Here is a 17,664-nt window from a genome sequence, read left to right as displayed (position 1 = left end):
CCATTGGTCCAGTGGTTTCAGCCAAGCTATTTACAGAGGCTATTTTGCCAAGTGAGCTAAATATGCAGTGTGTTCACATGTAAGGAGATCATAGCTATGGACAATCAGTGCTAAGATAGTCTTGAGTTTAGTCTCCCTTGCCAGTGTTGCTGCTTCTTCCTATAAGGCAAAGACAACAACAATAATTCAGAAAACAGGATATATTTAATTATTCACTAAGTATGCCAGCATGTAGACATGCTTATATACGTGGTGGAAAACCACTATATGATAACATAAACCAGTGGTGCTGGTGTGCCGAGTCACTTGTTTGTCTGATAATCAATGAGCCATTCTGAACCTGAACTACCGCTATACCATATTGCATTGTTCAATGAGACTTTCTACTTCTTCTCCAATGATGTTCTCTGTTAAGTTTGGATTCATGTAACCATATGAGGCTTCCATAACTGTACCTAGTTCATCTGTATACTCACATATTTTCCACCTAATTTATCCTGGAGAGGCCCACATATTCTCTTCTTTTCTTATGACTAAAGAGGCTGCTATATTCATGATATTCTCTACTTTTCTTTTGCCTGAAGAGGCCGATATATTCTCTTCTTATCTTATGCCTGAAGATGCTGCTGTATACTCTACTTATCTTTTGCCTGAAGAGCCTGACATATTCTCTTCATTTCTTTTGCCTGAAGAGGCTCACATATTCTTTTTTTCTTTTGCCTGAAGAGGCTGACATATTCTTTTCTTATCTTATGCCTGAAGAGGCTGTTATATTCTCTACTTTTCTTTTGCCTGGAGAGGCTCAGATATTCTCTTCTTTTCTTTTGCCTGAATAGGCTGACATATTCTCTTTATTTCTTTTGCCTGAAGAGGCTGACATATTCTCTTCTTATCTTATGCCTGAAGAGGCTGTTATATTATCTACTTTTCTTTTGCCTGAAGAGGCTCAGATATTCTCTACTTATCTCTTGGAGAGGCTTGCATATTCTCTACTAAGTCCATCTTGTCCGGCAAGGCTCAAATATTCTGTAAAAGATTTATATGAATGCCATGTAGTATTGCAGGAACAGCTACCCGATCTTCAGCTCAGTTGGCCTGGTCAGCTGGGGCACACAAAGCCTCACACCAAACTGACATTCAAGTGCAATCAGCTGGACTTGAGTTACTGCTGCCTGTAATCCAGTCCACCTGATCAAGCATCACATCCTTTACGTGCAGCTCTGAGCAGTGAGTAGTCCTCCATCACTGGTAGGAGTTGGCTCTGTGCTTCGGCAGAAAGCTGAACTGAGCTGGTGTTGGACCCAAGAGCATCTCACTGCAAGTCAGGAAGACAACCCTTTACAAAATGAAGGAATGCATGAATGTGGTTTAACTCTGCATATATAATATTCTATCTTCCCGAGGCTAGAGAGTTAACTGACTTTAAAAGTACAGTTTGCCAAACTAGGATGGAATTCCTGGGTTCGATCGTAGTGCCACCAGTTATGTCCCTTCTATGCCTCTCCTAAGGACCAATCAGATTCCACCTCTCGTATCACTTGCATTTGCAAACAAATGGCGATGTGCAGTCAAGTTGATCTGATCGATAATGAAGATCTATATTGTGTCTTACATCGCGGAGTGCATCCAATCACGCAAGCACCTTGATTAAAAACATATCTGTTGAGAATGATTTGGCAGTGCACATGCTTTGTAAATCTTGCAATTGACTGAAATCTGCATGGCATTTTACGAACTGGATTTTGATTTCATCGCGCGATTGTGATTGGACTATGCATATTCTCGTTAGCATGGTTAGTACAGCCAAAATGTAACTCCATAACACCAGCCTAGTTTGACAAGGGTGGAAACAGGACTTTTAAAATCAGTTAACACTTAATAATATTCCAGCTTCGTAACGACCTGTAATAATCAAGCCTAGAACAGACAACTCTGTCAACTGTCTGACAACCTATGCCACTGGGACACAATAACATACAATATTTTACACCCACATTGTCAACCATCCTGTTCTCATCAGTCTGCTGTTTTGACAAACCTACTTTACCCTCTTATCTACCTTGTCACAAAATAAAGCTATATCATGTTCTTAACTCTGAAAATAAATAATATGATATGTATTTCATTGTTTTGAAATTGCCAGTCAGCAATATTCCAGCACTATCACAGCAGCATGTTGATAATTGAGTCCAGGCTACACAAACCAGTGGTTAGTATTATAATCAGTGTCATAATCTGTCAAGCCTGACCTCTCCATCCAAATGAATAGCCTCTTATGCTATATAGCGGTTGAATTAAGAAATAATGTTCTGTCGATCAAGCCTGGGTCTCCATGGTGTATTTACCTATCAAGCATGTCAATTTTGAATGCCTGAAAAGATGCCAGGAGATTACAGCCTTGAGGAGTTGTTTCAGTGACGACCAGTTCACTGTTACTTTGGTTACATGACTCGACTCACCTTATCTTGATCCAATCAGAACAGTCTGGGCTGGATAACAGAGTTTCTAGGTCATTACGACCTTTGTAGCAAGGTGGGCGTTCATTCACCCTCTGTGGAAGTCGCTCAAGGAGGCCCACTGGGATGTATCTACAACCAACAAATAATACCACATGTGTCATAACCAATGTAGTATTGAGTTAAACACTGTTTCCAAGAAAGCTAAAACTTTCCTACCTACTTAAATTTCCTAAAACCTGCTTATCGATATGATCCAGATCCACACAAAGTATATAAGTTCAGTATTCACCTATTTTAACTATATATACATGATATAAACCATGTTAACACAATTAAGGTATGTATGATTCCATTTTGGGATATTTTATTAGGGAGTGAGTGAGTATGACACTGCTTTGTAAGTTGACAACAAAGCAGACAAATTATAAGATCCTAAACAAACTGTATTGTTTGTTTATTGTTTAACGACACACGCAGCAATATTCGAGCTATATAACGGCGATCAATAAATAAAAGACCAGATAATCCAGTGATTGACATCATGAGCATGGATCTACGCAGTTGGGATACGATGACAGGCATCAACCAAGTCAGCAAGTCTGATGACAAGCATACCGGGTAGTTGCCCCTTACAGCACAAGTTATATTGACATCTGTCTTCATCTATCTAGACCAACATCTTACGTGAACATGCACATGCACCATATACACAATTTTGTTGCAGTTAATTACGGCCATTCTGGACTACGTTTATTTATGAACAAGAGAACCAGTGAGTGAGTCAGGTAGAACCAGCAGAGTCAGCCAATCAAATAATAACAAGGAAGTGCATTTGTTAGGCGCTGTATTCCATCCATAATAGGATTTTCTCAAAGTGCACTTAACTATTACCTTGTCAATGGATCAATATGCACTCAACAATCATTCTCAGCTCCCTGGGGAGTATTCAACTCAAGCTGCCGGTGAGGCACCAGAAGGTTAACAGCCAATTTGCCATCTCTTCCTACCTGGTACCCATTTACTGCTGGGTGTACAGGGTGTGCAAAGCCACTTGCCCAAGTATACCAAGTATACCAAGTATATACACCTGCGTGTGTCACTACTGTAGCAACTATGTTATAACATAAGTTAAAAGTGATTATGCTTGTCGTAAGAGGTGACTAACAGGATTGGGGGGTCAGGCTCGCTGACTTGGTTGAAGCATGTCATTGATCCCAATTACGTGGATCGATGTTCATTATGTCAAGCACTGGATTGTCTGGTCCAGTCTCAATTATTTACAGACCGCTGTCCTATAGCTGCAATATTGCTGATTGCTGCGTTAAACAACATATAAAATATAACCTAACTGATAGCAAGTATGTTTTTGCCAAAGTAATTGCAAGTTCAATACTTAAAAGACAGACAACGTGCCATGCGTTCAGTGCTGATGTGCTCACAATATGAAAACTGTGGACGATATCAATGGATGACTTGCAATTACATATAGGTAAGGCCATGTTCGTGTGTGAGCTGTACCTGTATGAGAAAGACAGTTGTTCCAAGAGAAACTTTCTGACAGTCTCAACACCTTGCTGGTCAGACCCCCAGTGCTCCAAGCCAAAGTTGACAAAATCCTTGAGAATATCCAGCCTCTCTGTTGCTGCAATGTCCCAGTGACGCCGTTCCTTGATCTCGGTGAAGATCCACGGCTTGATCAAAGCTCCTCTGCCAATGACAAGCACGGGATCAAGTTATTACATGATACTGTCATGTTCGTTTGACATAAAAAGTATTGTGAGACTGATTTTAACACGTTAAAACAAGCAGTTCAGGAGTTAATACATTTTCAGTTTTATCATCTCAGGGCACATGTAAATTGGCTCTTCATATGAAATCGATGGAAACTCACACGCCATTGTAAAATCCCACAATATCATACAAGACCCTCCATTTTTATCATTTGGTTTATCGAAAAAACGTAGGCTTGTTGGGTCAGTGGTAAAAAAAAACACATGAAAATAAAGATAGACTCTTCAGTGTTTGCAGGGGTTTGTGAAATCAGGTTGGCAGTATGAAACAAGAATAATTGTTATTCAGGAATGTTAAACAATTTTTAGCACTAACATTGATATGAGAACACAGTCACATGCTGTTTAGAACCAGTGAAGCTCGCGCTATGAATAGAATCAGTCATCATGGTGAGGGTTACATCTCAAGCTTCCAGTGATTTTTCACAGAACATAGAGCATGTGCTATTTTGTAAGGAGGCAAGGGCGTCTCAGTTTGGCACATTTTGCTGTGCAGAGTTGTGTCCCTTGGGCATGCCAGAAACCTATGATCATGGGTTCAAAACTGATATTTGCCCTGATTGTGTTTTCATGGGTTTCACCAAACTGGTAAATGTCTAAAATCTGTATCACCAGGTTTTCATCCCACCTCAAACCGACACGCCGTGATGTAGATGACATACAACGTAAAGTGGCATTAAACCAAACTCACTCACTCACTCACTCCTCTCACCTGGCTAACATGATCCCCCCTACAGCTGTGGTATCCAAGTGCTGGTAGTACTCTTCATAGGACAGGACATCTCCATTCCCTACAACACAGACAACCATTTCAGTAATATATACGCCCCAGGGGTATTCTGGTCCCCAGCAACTGATGCTCATAGCTAGATGCGGCTAATAGATCGGGTGGTCAGACTCTGTGATCTGATAACCTCATATTCCACATTATGTGGATTGATGTTCATGATGTCAATCACTGGTCCAGTCTCATTATTAACAGGCCACCATCACACAGGTGGAATATTGCTGAGTGCAGCATTAAACAACAAAAAAACAAACATGCACACAGACATGCACACTGGCCATGGTTAAGTGTATGACACTGAGGTATTTTGTAGCATTTCTATAATAGACGCATCCAGGGATCAAACCCCAGGCCATTGGCTGTCCATTCTCCATCCCTACATGTACCAGATGTGATTGAGAGACTTTCCTGTCAGGTATAATAATAAAGTTTATTGCCTGTCTGGGACACCAGGGCCAAATATGGCCCTATAACTGGCATGTGGGTGGAATAAGAGAATCAGATGGTTTCAATGTGTGATCTATTGCAATCTAATTAAAATCAGATCTTAGTTCTCGCTCAACAAAGATCGGAGGACATCCCCTTATGGATCAAGTCAGTACAACCTTTCATCTGACCAATCAGAGCCTCGCTTACCAGATCAGGAAAGTGACTGTTGGGATGTTTACTAATCATGCATCATCAAAACAAGAGTCATCAGAAAGATGACATATCCCCCCGGCAGCTGTCTGTAAAGTAACAGCTAGTAAATGTGCAATACTGTATGTAATGAGTCAACAGTTGAATGTTCTTTAAGAAGCATACATTGTTTACCCTCTGAATGGTTTTCGAATTCTGGCCCGGAAACAAACCCGTTCCCCAATGGAGTCTAGGTCCAACTTCATTCCATAAAAATTTAGAAAAATAAAAATTAGAAAAATCCCAAAATATCAAAATGCACCACTTCAGTATGTGCCTGATAGCTTTGCCAAGTTTCAATCAAATACACCGAATGGTTTTCGAATACTGCCTCGGAAACGAACCCCATCCCCAATCGAGTCTATGTCCAACTTCATTTCATAAAATTTTTAAAAAAATTAAAAATGAGAAAAATCCCAAAATATCAAAAGGCACCACTTCAGTATGTGCCTGATAGATTTGCCAAGTTTCAATCAAATAAACTGAATGGTTTTCGAATTCTGCCCCGGAAACGAACCCCATCCCCAATCGAGTCTATGTGCAACTTCATTTCATAAAACTTTTTAAAAAAATATAAATGAGAAAAATCCCAAAATATCAAAAGGCACCACTTAAGTATGTGCCTGATAGATTTGCCAAGTTTCGATCAAATACACTAAATGGTTTTCGAATTCTGCCCCGGAAACGAACCCTATCCCCAATCGAGTCTATGTCCAACTTCATTCCATAAAAATTTTTTAAAAAAAAAAATGAGAAAAATCCCAAAATATCAAAAGGCACCACTTCAGTATGTGCCTGATAGATTTGCCAAGTTTCGATCAAATACACTGAATGGTATTCGAATTCTGCCCCGGAAAAGGAAATGATTACGGACTTACGGACGGACGGACGGACGGACGGACGGACAGACTGGCTGATCGCTATATACCCCCACATTATATGCTGGGGGGGATTAACACAGGATATTCCAAATGACAGTTACTGGCTTAAGTAATTAAGTGGTTAATCGAAAATTTGAAACTAGTGCCGTACAGCACAAGAAAGGTGTCTTCTGATTGGGTAATGTCAACTTCTTGTCAGTCATTCGATTTGTCCGTCAAAGTTCACAAAAGTCTGACATGACCCATTATGGGATGTCCTCAGATCTTTGTTTAGGGGTAGCAAGAACTAAGATCTGATTTTAATGAGATTGGGCTGAGTCATCTTGCTCCGAGAGGAGTTGTTTCTCATGTTATCCACCACTGGTTTATGTACAGGTCACCATGACATAGCTGTAACAGCTGTTGCAGGTAGAACATCATCACTCCCTACTCACCAAACACAGGCATAGGTGCCGCCAGCTGAGCACATCGGTCGATGTAGTCCCAGTCTGCGAGACGTGTGTAGCGCTGTTCCCGTGACCGGCCGTGGAGCTAGACAAGGAACAGGGTTGTTATCACTAAATACCAGCCAACATAACAACGCACACTGGTTGTTTTATTTTCAAATACATTTATCATGAACAACAGCATTTCATTTTGAAGTGTTAAGTGGGGTGCTTGGGGATATTTTATGAGTGTTTCAATAACAATAATTCTTCTTTTTTTTCAGTCACTTTCAATGTTTGAAAATAAACAGCTGTTGTATTCTTTGAACAACTGTCACAATACAATGCTGCTGGGAACTTCAATTAAAGTCTTAGTTCCAGTTTATGGTTTCAGGATGTAAATATAGGAGTCATAATACATTGATGGGGTCCATGAACACCATAAAGCAAGAGAAACGTAAACAATATGTAAAAAATTCTTTGTTTGCAAACACAGCACACTATCTGCAGCAAGTTTATTACTTTAAACATGAACTAAATACATACCCACTTTATAACACATAATGAACAATTTGGAACTGAGATATCAGGTTACAGGTCTACCAGAGGCCTGGGAGTTAACTGAATGTAAAAGTCCAGTTTCCACCCTTGGCGAAACAGGCTGGAATTATGGAGTTATATCTTGGCTGGACTAATAACTCAATGCATAGTCCAATCAAAATCATGTGACAAATCAACTGACGGTTCAAAAACAACATGGTTCCTGCCATGCAGATTTGGGTTAATTGCAGGATTTGTAGGGCGTGTACCATCAATGGGTGTCAATAGATATTTTTCAAATCTTTCATGCTTTTAATTGAAGTGCTCAGGTGATTTGATGCCCGTGATTTGATGTGAGGTAAGACTGGGTGCTGACATTTTGTTTGAAGCAAATGCAAGTGGTATGAGAGGTTCAATCTCATTATTCAATAGGAGGGACAAAGAAGGGACATAACTTTTAATAGCCACTGGTGGCACTACGACTGAGGGTTGGCTAGGGTGGAAACTGGAATTTTACAGTCAGTTAACTCCCTTGCCTCAGGAAGATGGGTTACAGGTACTCACAAATGTCTATAAACATTTATGTTTGATCCTAGAACTAATCAGCATGATCAGATGGCACGTCACCTCTATTTGTTTTTAGAAAACATGTCCAATGCTGTATGGTATCAAACAAAATGTCTTCAGCTAACTAACAGATTTAAACATATTCAATTCAGATCAATCAAAATTTTATTTAAAACATTAGTCACTACAATATTGTTAAAAGACAAATGGGAACAGTTACTGACCGTGACTTCCGATACACCCCAGTCCCGCAGTCTGGGGATAAGGTTGTGAGCGATGTCCTTGTCTGACGAGATGCCAGTCCTCATCTTCAGTGTGAGGGGCACGTCCAGCACCGTCGTCATGCTCTTCACAATCTGCTCCAGCTTGTTGGGCTTGGACATCAACGCTGAACCTTCCCCCTGCCCAACAACGAGTGAAGGAGTGAGTTTGGTTTTAGGGGGCGGAGGGATAAGCAAGTTAGACAGAGAGAGCAAGAGTAAGATAGTGAGTAAGTAAGTAAGATAGTGAGTAAGTAAGTAAGATAGTGAGTAAGTAAGTATGATAGTGAGTAAGTAAGTATGATAGTGAGTAAGACAGATATATTGAGTCTGTAGCCCAGTGGCAGATCCAGATGGGGGGACACCCCCTTTTTTCAGGTCTGACAACATTTTGTATGCACATTTCCCACCATGGTAACATGTTGACTTGTTTGTTAAAGTAAAATGATTAATAAGGGACAACATGTAGTGTATGTGACATTTCAGGAAGGCTTTTGGGTGGAATGCTGTGGATATGGTCTCATAGAGCTGACATCTCAACTGGACAACACTGACTCATACCTGAATATTCTTACTTATACCCCCTCCTCCATCCCTGTTGTGCTGTCATTCTGACAGTACAACAAACACCACTCACATGAAGAAACACTAATACCAACCATATGAAAAACAACATGAGAAACTAAAATCGTTATTGACCACCCTAAAATATTAAAGACATTTTACACCATGGACACAGCATGTCTTAGTGAAGAGCATAACTATGAGAAACATTTCCTCAACACTTCCCATGGTCATTTAAGATTAAGATCCTTACTCTTTTATAAACCATATCAATGGGGCAGCCACAGTTGATGTCCACGAAGTCGATGGTGGTGACCTCGGCCAGCAGCTGGGCACAGCGGGTCATGGTGTCGGGGTAGGAACCACACAGCTGCAACACCAACAGTGGAAGCTGACACAGGACACATTAAGATGTGGCATCTCCTCAACATTATTTAAAAGTGTATTATAATCCTAAACTGAGGCTTAAAAAAATAAAAGAATTGGTTCTCAGGCAATGTTTTTTGAAAATATAGTGCGGACGGGTGGGCGGTGTCTTTTTTCTTTTTGGGGGGGTTGTTCAACTAGTATGTAACCAATAAACAGTTGTATAATCAATAAACAATTGTGTACAATCAACCTGGGAAAGGGCTTCCCTACACATATGTATTCCTTGATAGTAAAATACTGGAATACAGTATTTGACCACCTTTGGTCTTGAAGTATGAGAGGATTTTTAATTATTTAAAAAAAAAATGGAAATAAAAACGAAAAGTGCGGCAAACTTTATGATGATGCGGGCAGTGCCTGATAACCAAGACTATTTTTTTTTAAGCCTTAACAATACAAATTCTTAGTGAATGAGTTTGGTTTAACATCGCTTTGAACATTATTCCAGTTATCTCACAGCGTGTCAGTTTAATGTGGGACAAAAGCCAGAAATGATGCAGGTCTCACAAGCACAGGTATGGCGCTGACAAACCAAGAACCATAGCCAGCACAAACGAGGATTCCAACCCAGAATGTTAGCTTTCAGTATTGATCATGCTGATCTGCATCCCTTCACAAAGTGTATCAGCTGGCTGCACATCAGGTGGTGAGGAACTGCAAACTGATCACTAGTTTAGGTTTATGATACATTTGATATCTAAAGTTGTGAGAGGGAGATTTCAGCTTTAGCAGGCAGCATAGAAATTATCAAATCTGGATCAGGAAAAAGCAGTGACTTTAAACAAGCCACGACCTAGCCACCAGGTCAGAGCCAAGTCACACATTCCTACACTGCAACCCCCACATCCTGACAAGCACTGAGATTGAGTGGGTCTGTTAAGGCAAAGAATTAGACTACCATCTAGTCTCTGAAATGAAAATATTTACAGGAAAACAGCTGCTAATCAATCTTAATGAAATATCATAAAAAAGAATTTTTCAGTCTAGGACTCCTGGGTGCACTGCTTCATATTAATGATAAATTGACTTTAAAACATGTCGATAAAGGAGTCCCGATTCATGACAGTTTGACACAAAACACAACATACAAGCAGACCTCAACAAGAAGTGCTGCCATCAATACTGACCTGGACACCAAACAGGTCTTCCGACCGATGCCGTTTAAGTAGCGCCCACTCGGACTGGTTGGCTTGGAGCAGCTTGGTGGCCACGGCCATCTCACTGCAGGTGACGTCTGCACCCAAACCCTTGCACACACGCCGGAACGGCAGGTTGCCCACCTAGAGCACACACATACATCATCGTCATGTACTGATTGGCTGATTGGAAAGTTCACCTGAAGACGTCCTATGGAGGTGTATAATATAGGACATACATCATCGTCATGTACTGATTGGCTGATTGGAAAGTTCACCTGAAGACGTCCTATGGAGGTGTATAATATAGGACATACATCATCGTCATGTACTGATTGGCTGATTGGAAAGTTCACCTGAAGACGTCCTATGGAGGTGTATAATATAGGACATACATCATCGTCATGTACTGATTGGCTGATTGGAAAGTTCACCTGAAGACGTCCTACGGAGGTGTATTATATAGGACATACATCATTGTCATGTACTAATTGGCTGATTGGAAAGTTCACCTGAAGATGTCCTATGGAGGTGTATAATATAGGACATACATCATCGTCATGTACTGATTGGCTGATTGGAAAGTTCACCTGAAGACGTCCTATGGAGGTGTATAATATAGGACATACATCATTGTCATGTACTTATTGGCTGATTCGAAAGTTCACCTGAAGGCGTCCTATGGAGGTGTCCTCACATCTTCACACAGAGTGGTACCATATCAGATCAAAAGACTAGGGCCCTGTTCCAAAAGCAATCATAGCTCTAAGATGATCATAACTCCCACACTTTAACATAAGGATTGCGAAAGTCGTAGCAGTAATATCGCTTTGTGGAGCGGCTTCCTGACCATGGATTGGCCTTTGAGTACCATGAGCATATTTGACTACCCACTGTGTGTTTGTTTCTTTGTATACTGTTCAAAATGATCAACACCACACTCTGCAATATTCCAGCTATATGAAGGTAGTCTGTAAATAATCAAGTCTGGAGCAGAAAACCAAGTGATTGACATCATAAACATCGATCTACACAATCGGGATCAATGACATGCATCAACCAAGTCACCAAGCCTCACCTCCCGCTCCTGTTAGTCGCCTCTCACGACAAGCATGGTTTGCTGAAGACCTATTCTAACCCAGCTCCTCATGTGTTTACAAGTGGATCATGTTCCACACTGAACATGAGGCCGACACATAGCTCATTGTCTCAGCTTCTTGTCTTACACAACAGCTTCTTGCCATACAGCATGATACAGAAAGAAGGTGAGGTGAGGTGAAATGGGGTTTAACGTCGCGTCCAAGATTAATGCACTTATATAGCGACGTGCATGTACGTGTGTGTGTTTGTGTGGCTGCTTGTACTAGTCCGGACTGATGCCGATTTATAGGGATAGCTCACTGAGATACCATGCTGCAGTTTAACATGAATACCCCACTCAGACACAGTATACTGGCTCCGAGCCGACCAGTCCTTGTTTTAGCCCCTTAATATCGAGTGCCAGACAGGGTAACAACAAGTACCATCTTTTAACGTCTTTTGGTATGACGCGGCCGGGGATCAAACCCCGAACCTTCCGCTCTCCGGGCGGACGCTCTACCACCAGACCACAGAGGCGGTCTGATACAGAAAGAAGACAACAGATACACTTTTAAGACTTAATGGTGTACAGCCTTAACCAATTAGCTTGGGCCAGTCAAAATAGAAATATATTAATCATTTAATTTTTATTTTGGCATGCAGTTTGGTTTGGTTGGTGTAATGGGGAAAACATCCAAATACTATTTAAAGTGCTGGACACTCAGCATACTAAAACATGCTACAATGCATTTGAACAATAATAACTACAAAATATAGTTATGATGATAACAGATCCCTGTATTTTAAATTATTTTTGTAGCGGTATTTTTTAATATCTCTAATCCATAAAATGAGGAACTGTGAGAGGCGATTAATAATTAATTTGAAAAAAATTCATTATATTTCTCATGTGGTTTTGGCTATGGTGGTTAGATCCCCAAAACATGGTAACCGCTAAAAATGTTGTCTGACATTACCCAAGGCATGGGTACATTAAGTTAGGTACAACTCAATATAAATATGCCATTAACAAGCTTACATGAACTTTTATATTTAGGACTTGCTTATAACAGGGAATATGGATAAAGAGGAATGGTGACTAAATAGTAGAAGCAGCCTGCGTTTTGTACTTACAGTTGTCAGTGGAGCCAGGTAAAGCTTGCCTTGCAGGTCTAACTGTCAACATAACACACATCAATAAGTTCTTTCTTGTCACTTAGCAATATTCCAGGTGAATGACAGCTATCTGCAAATAATGGGGTCTGCACCAGATCAAGCTACGCAACTGGGACAAAATAACATGTATAAACCAAGTTAGCGAGCCTGACCACCCGACCCCGCTAGTCGCCTCTGACAACAAGCATGGGTTGCTGAGGACCAATTCTAACCTGAATCTTCTTTGGGGACTGCAAACATGCTTAGCTGATTACATAGCAGTACTTATTTATGTACATCCATCTTTAGCTCAGAGGATCTGGGTAGAGAATAGGTCTTCAGCAACACAAGCTTGCCGTAAGAGACGACTATGCTTGTCGTAAGAGGCAACTAATGGGATCATGTGGTCAGTCTTGATGACTTGCTTGATGCATGTCATTGTATCCCAATCGCATAGATCAAAGCTCATGATGTTAATCACTAGATTGTCTGGTCCAGACTTGATTATTTACAGACCGTCATCATATACTGTAAATCTTGAAATTAACGCTAGCGAGCTAGGCAAACCAGTGATGGAAAGCATGAGCATGGCACAAACTTAGACAGGCGCTGATATCTCTTGAAACAAACCTCAGTTTGAATTTTTCTAAAATTTAATAAAACTTGACCTTGTTGACAAGACTGGGTTAAAAACTCAGCTGAGTTCAAATCTCAAACACAGGTCGAAATTTGAGTAAAACCTTCAGTTTGTTCTGAGACATTAGGGACAGGTCATACATTGAAACCATGGCAACAACCAAACTTCATTGGTTGGTTCTTGTTACAAACATATTTGTTAATGGTAACGGTTATCTGAACACAGATTTTGTAAGGGACAAATGGTATTCGGGCATTTTAATGATCTTATCAACATTCTTCATTATCAACTTAATCATTACCATATTTGAAAAATATTCTCAGGACATTTTTAATGATAACCAGTCAGCATCCAAGAAAATGATAAGATCTAAAACCCTGCCTCAAGTTAACAGACCATGCAAATCAGTCTTTGTATCATCATACTGACAATTATACATGTTGTCATGGTTACCTCCTTAAGAGATGCCAGCAATGTAAAAATGAAACTTTCAAAATTTGTCCAAACCTTTTTCTTCTCCACTGGACGAAGTTTTATGAGATCTTCATCAGTCACACAGCCTAAGTGTCCCTGACCTGCTTGTGGATGACCACTCTGGTCAGCCTCACCCCAACTCTCTACCCCAGCTGCCGAGGTAGTACCATCAACACTGGGACTCTCTGATGTTTCAGAGGAAACCTTGGCGTCTAACGGTTTACCATTCTCCTCCATGACTTTTCTCTGCTCATTGGCTGCCTTTCTGTGATTATACCAATCCTGAACCTTCTTGACATTTTCATTGGCCGTGCTAAAATCATACTTCTTCTTCCAAAGAAGCTTCTGTACATCTTTCTCAAGGAAGTTTATAGTCAATGGGTTTTTCGAGATTTCACCATAGAGTTCCTTATTGGTGACGTTCTTAAAGTCTGAATCAATATGCTTACTGCCATATCTACACGCTACACTTTGTAAGCATCGTCCATATTTCTCAAACACATAGCACTTATCACCAATGTCTGGAGGTTTATTAGCCATAAATTTGCAAACATCGTGGCAGAATTTGCATGAGCTCCCATACACACAGTCTCGTTCCCTAATGATAGACGGACAGATTTTTTCTGCTGCTGGGGGTCCTCGGTCAACAGGTCGGTTCCGGTTGCGGCCGGTTGTCTTCTGCTTCTTGGGGGGCGGCTCGGATTCCTTGTGTGAAGCCACCTGACTTTCTCTTGGCAGGATGTACCTTACAAGAAGCAATCTCCATTAACAAAGGTAACTACAAAGTATCATTTAATCATACAAAGAGCAGGGATTTACCTGCGTCTATCTATTTTCACATCCAGGGACTCTCTGTATCATTTGGTTGGTTGTTTGTTTAGCGCCTCACTCAGCAATCTTCCAGCTATATGATGGCAGTTTGTAAATACAGTTTGTAGTCGAGTCTGGACCAGATAATCCAGTGATCCCATTAGTCGCCTCTTACAAGCATAGTCGCCTCTTTTGACAAGCATGAGTTGCTGAAAACCAATTCTAGCCCCGATCTTCATGGGTCCTCTCAGTATTACATTTTGGGGGTCCAAGGCATGAACAACGGGGTAAGATTGATATTCTACAATTCTGTATTTACATTTCTGTTTTACATAATGGAATTGTGACTTTAGCCACTAAAGTACTGACGGAAAAGAGAAAAACCTGTTTTTTCAATCTCAGATTTTAAATAAATGCAGTTAATATACAAAATATATAAATATTCAAACAACTCAATTAGTACTAATCGGGCCTTGGCACAAATACAGCGTATCAAAGGTTTTTATGTCTTTTTACACGTACAAGTGTGTAAAAATATGAAGAAAACAGACTATTGTGAAACTGAGCATAACCAGGTGTTAGTAGATCAAGGTCAATGTCCATGACCTATGACACCTTGCCGACAGATTAAAAAAAAGGGGCTTGAAACCCACGTGCATGTGATTTGTCAGTGGTTAGTGATTTGTGAGTGGCATTGTGGGATAGTGAATCATCGTCAAAATATCAGAACGTAAAAGTAACATATGAGGAAACAACAACTTACATGTCATTATTATTATGTACATACACATAGCTTTTATTTTTATTGTTGTTTTGATAACTTTTTTCCAGGCTAATTTGCATAATGCCTATAGCCTGTTTCTGCCATGTCAATTTGGACTTAGTTTTATTTTTGAATGTTGAAAGTGCCTACAAATTACCTCCTGTAAAGTACATTGTGTATTGAGCACTGAGATAAAACTTGCAAATCCAGACTAGTACTTTTTTGTTATTTCGTATTTACATCTACGTAATGCTTTGTGTCGATTATTAAATCCAGCAAAACAGGTGGGTTTTTTCATTTCCATAATACTTTAGTCTGAAGCGAGAGTGAAATTGTGTTTGGTCTTGTAAGCTCAGCTATTAATAGTCAATATGATAACATAAAACTCTACTGAAAAGGATGCTTAGAGCCAGGTTTGGGCTGGTAGACTCAAAAGTATTTGACACAGGCTGCACTAAATCATAGATGCCATTGCTGAGCACCTTGTACTGTTGGTACAGGTGAACTAAAAACAATGAAAGATTCCTTACTGCGGCTTTATCCAGGCCATGTTTGGCTTGCGGAAGTTCATCTGTATTTGTTCCTCGGAGAGTTGAACATGAGTGTCATGTATGCCACCCTCATCCTCCATTGGCCTCTTCATGGTTGTCACATCAACCTTTGAGCTTGTTACTTGTTCTGGACTTGTGTTGCCAGGATCTGCTAATTTTTCACTGTTACCATGGTTACTAGGGTCTCTCCTTCTTTCCGTGTTATCAGTGTCTGCGACTTTCTCTGTGTTACCAGTGTCTGCCAGTTTCTCTGTTTTACCTGGGTCTGCCAGTTTCTCTGTGCTAGTAGGGTTACCAGAGTCTGTGGAGTTCGTCTCTTCCATGCTTACAGGTGTGCAGGATTTCTAAAATATAAACATGATAAATGCAAGTGATGTTATAATATATATATCCCCAGGTAACATGTTTTCAAGCCTCACCTCTTTTCGAGCCTCTAAACAATACGTTGCCATGCACTTAATGACATAATCAAGGGATCCTGACACGACTTTATGATCCAAGACCCCTTTTCAGTCTTACTCTTAGGTAAACTGACATGCCTTTATGATCCAAGACCCCTTTTCAGTCTCACTCTTAGGTAAACTGACACGCCTTTATGATCCAAGACCCCTTTTCGGTCTTACTCTTAGGGAAACTGACACGCCTTTATGATCCAAGACCCCTTTTCAGTCTTACTCTTAGGGAAACTGACACGCCTTTATGATCCAAGACCCTTTTCGGTCTTAGGGAAAATGACATGCCTTTATGATTCAAGACCTCTTTTCGGTCTTAGGGAATGGTTCATCAATGGTGGGTGTGACTACAAGAAAAGATGAATGGGAGCCCTGAGTGTGACGTCACGCGCATGCGCAATTCATTGTTTACTTAAAGAGGTGCTAATGACCCGTTAAATGAGAACTGATTACAAAATATGTGATAGCACTCGTGGTCCAGTGGCAGAGCGTCAACTAATTAACGAATTAATTAGCAAGCTGTCGAACCTGCGAAGCACGTTCAAGCCCCCACTGCCCTAATTGGATCTGAAAAGGTGTGCCCGGTAAAGTGCACTGCTCCCGCCAGCACGTTACCAGTGAGCTGTCACAAATAATAAGTGCTTGTCTACCTGGTCAGTGATCAAGTGGTACCTAACACTAATGGTCTTAAAGAGGATACAAGGACTAAGGATAATGAACCCTAAGGATCGAACAGGTACGCAGATCAGTAGCGAAGCGAGGGCAACAACCGGGAGCCGATACCTTGCAGTCTTGATTAATAGAGCAACGACAGTCATATTGAACTCCTGTATTTTCAAAATCATGAACCTGTTCAGTTTGCACACTGTGACAAAGCTGACACAGTACTTGTCATGTGTTGAAAGGAATCGAAAATGACTCCACGACAATCTAAGCATCACTAGCGATTATATTATACAGTTACAGACATTACCTCACAATTCTGTTGACAACCCTCCTTGTAACAATCTGTACTGTACTGTGATGAAAGACACTCGAAACATGCTGTTATCCAAAAGTGTCGTGCATCCTTGTTACGACACTAGTTGTTTTTGGCCCATTTCTATATTTTAGTATTTTTACTTCCTTTATCATAAATAACGCGTCATATCTCTCTCTCTTTTGCCGCTAATAACACAACAAATTATTGTTGATTTATATTACCTTTAATATTTATTGTCGTTAGG

The 17,664-nt window shown here is 40.5% G+C and overlaps 1 protein-coding gene across 1 annotated transcript; it reads right to left on the bottom strand.

Moving 5' to 3' along the window:
• Positions 1-209: 209 nt before the first annotated feature.
• On the bottom strand, positions 210-17,495 carry LOC139465049 (tRNA-dihydrouridine(47) synthase [NAD(P)(+)]-like). The gene is made up of 12 exons (XM_071246743.1): positions 17,412-17,495; positions 15,966-16,330; positions 13,896-14,607; positions 12,731-12,772; positions 10,508-10,660; positions 9,205-9,321; positions 8,352-8,528; positions 7,030-7,126; positions 4,962-5,040; positions 3,978-4,166; positions 2,460-2,588; positions 210-1,315 (listed from the first exon to the last, which is right to left on the bottom strand). Exons 2-12 carry the CDS (start codon positions 16,307-16,309, stop codon positions 1,243-1,245), a joined length of 2,112 nt encoding a protein of 703 aa, XP_071102844.1. The 5' UTR covers positions 16,310-16,330; positions 17,412-17,495; the 3' UTR covers positions 210-1,242.
• Between the last annotated feature and the right edge of the window lie 169 nt (positions 17,496-17,664).

Source organism: Haliotis cracherodii, unplaced genomic scaffold, assembly GCF_022045235.1.
Source record: "Haliotis cracherodii isolate W230 unplaced genomic scaffold, xgHalCrac1.p SCAF_17, whole genome shotgun sequence".
NCBI classification, from domain to species: Eukaryota; Metazoa; Mollusca; class Gastropoda; order Lepetellida; family Haliotidae; genus Haliotis; species Haliotis cracherodii.
The sequence above is the reverse complement of the archived record's forward strand: the minus strand, read 5'-3'. Positions and strand labels throughout refer to the sequence as shown.

Coding starts and splice junctions, on each gene's coding strand:
- LOC139465049 (XM_071246743.1), bottom strand. CDS start 16,309: ATGGAAGAGACGAACTCCACAGACTCTGGTAACCCTACTAGCACAGAG. Junction 7,127..8,351: donor GGGGTGTATCGGAAGTCACG/GTCAGTAACTGT, acceptor TTCCTTGTCTAG/CTCCACGGCCGGTCACGGGA. Junction 1,316..2,459: donor TCTGATTGGATCAAGATAAG/GTGAGTCGAGTC, acceptor CCTGACTTGCAG/TGAGATGCTCTTGGGTCCAA.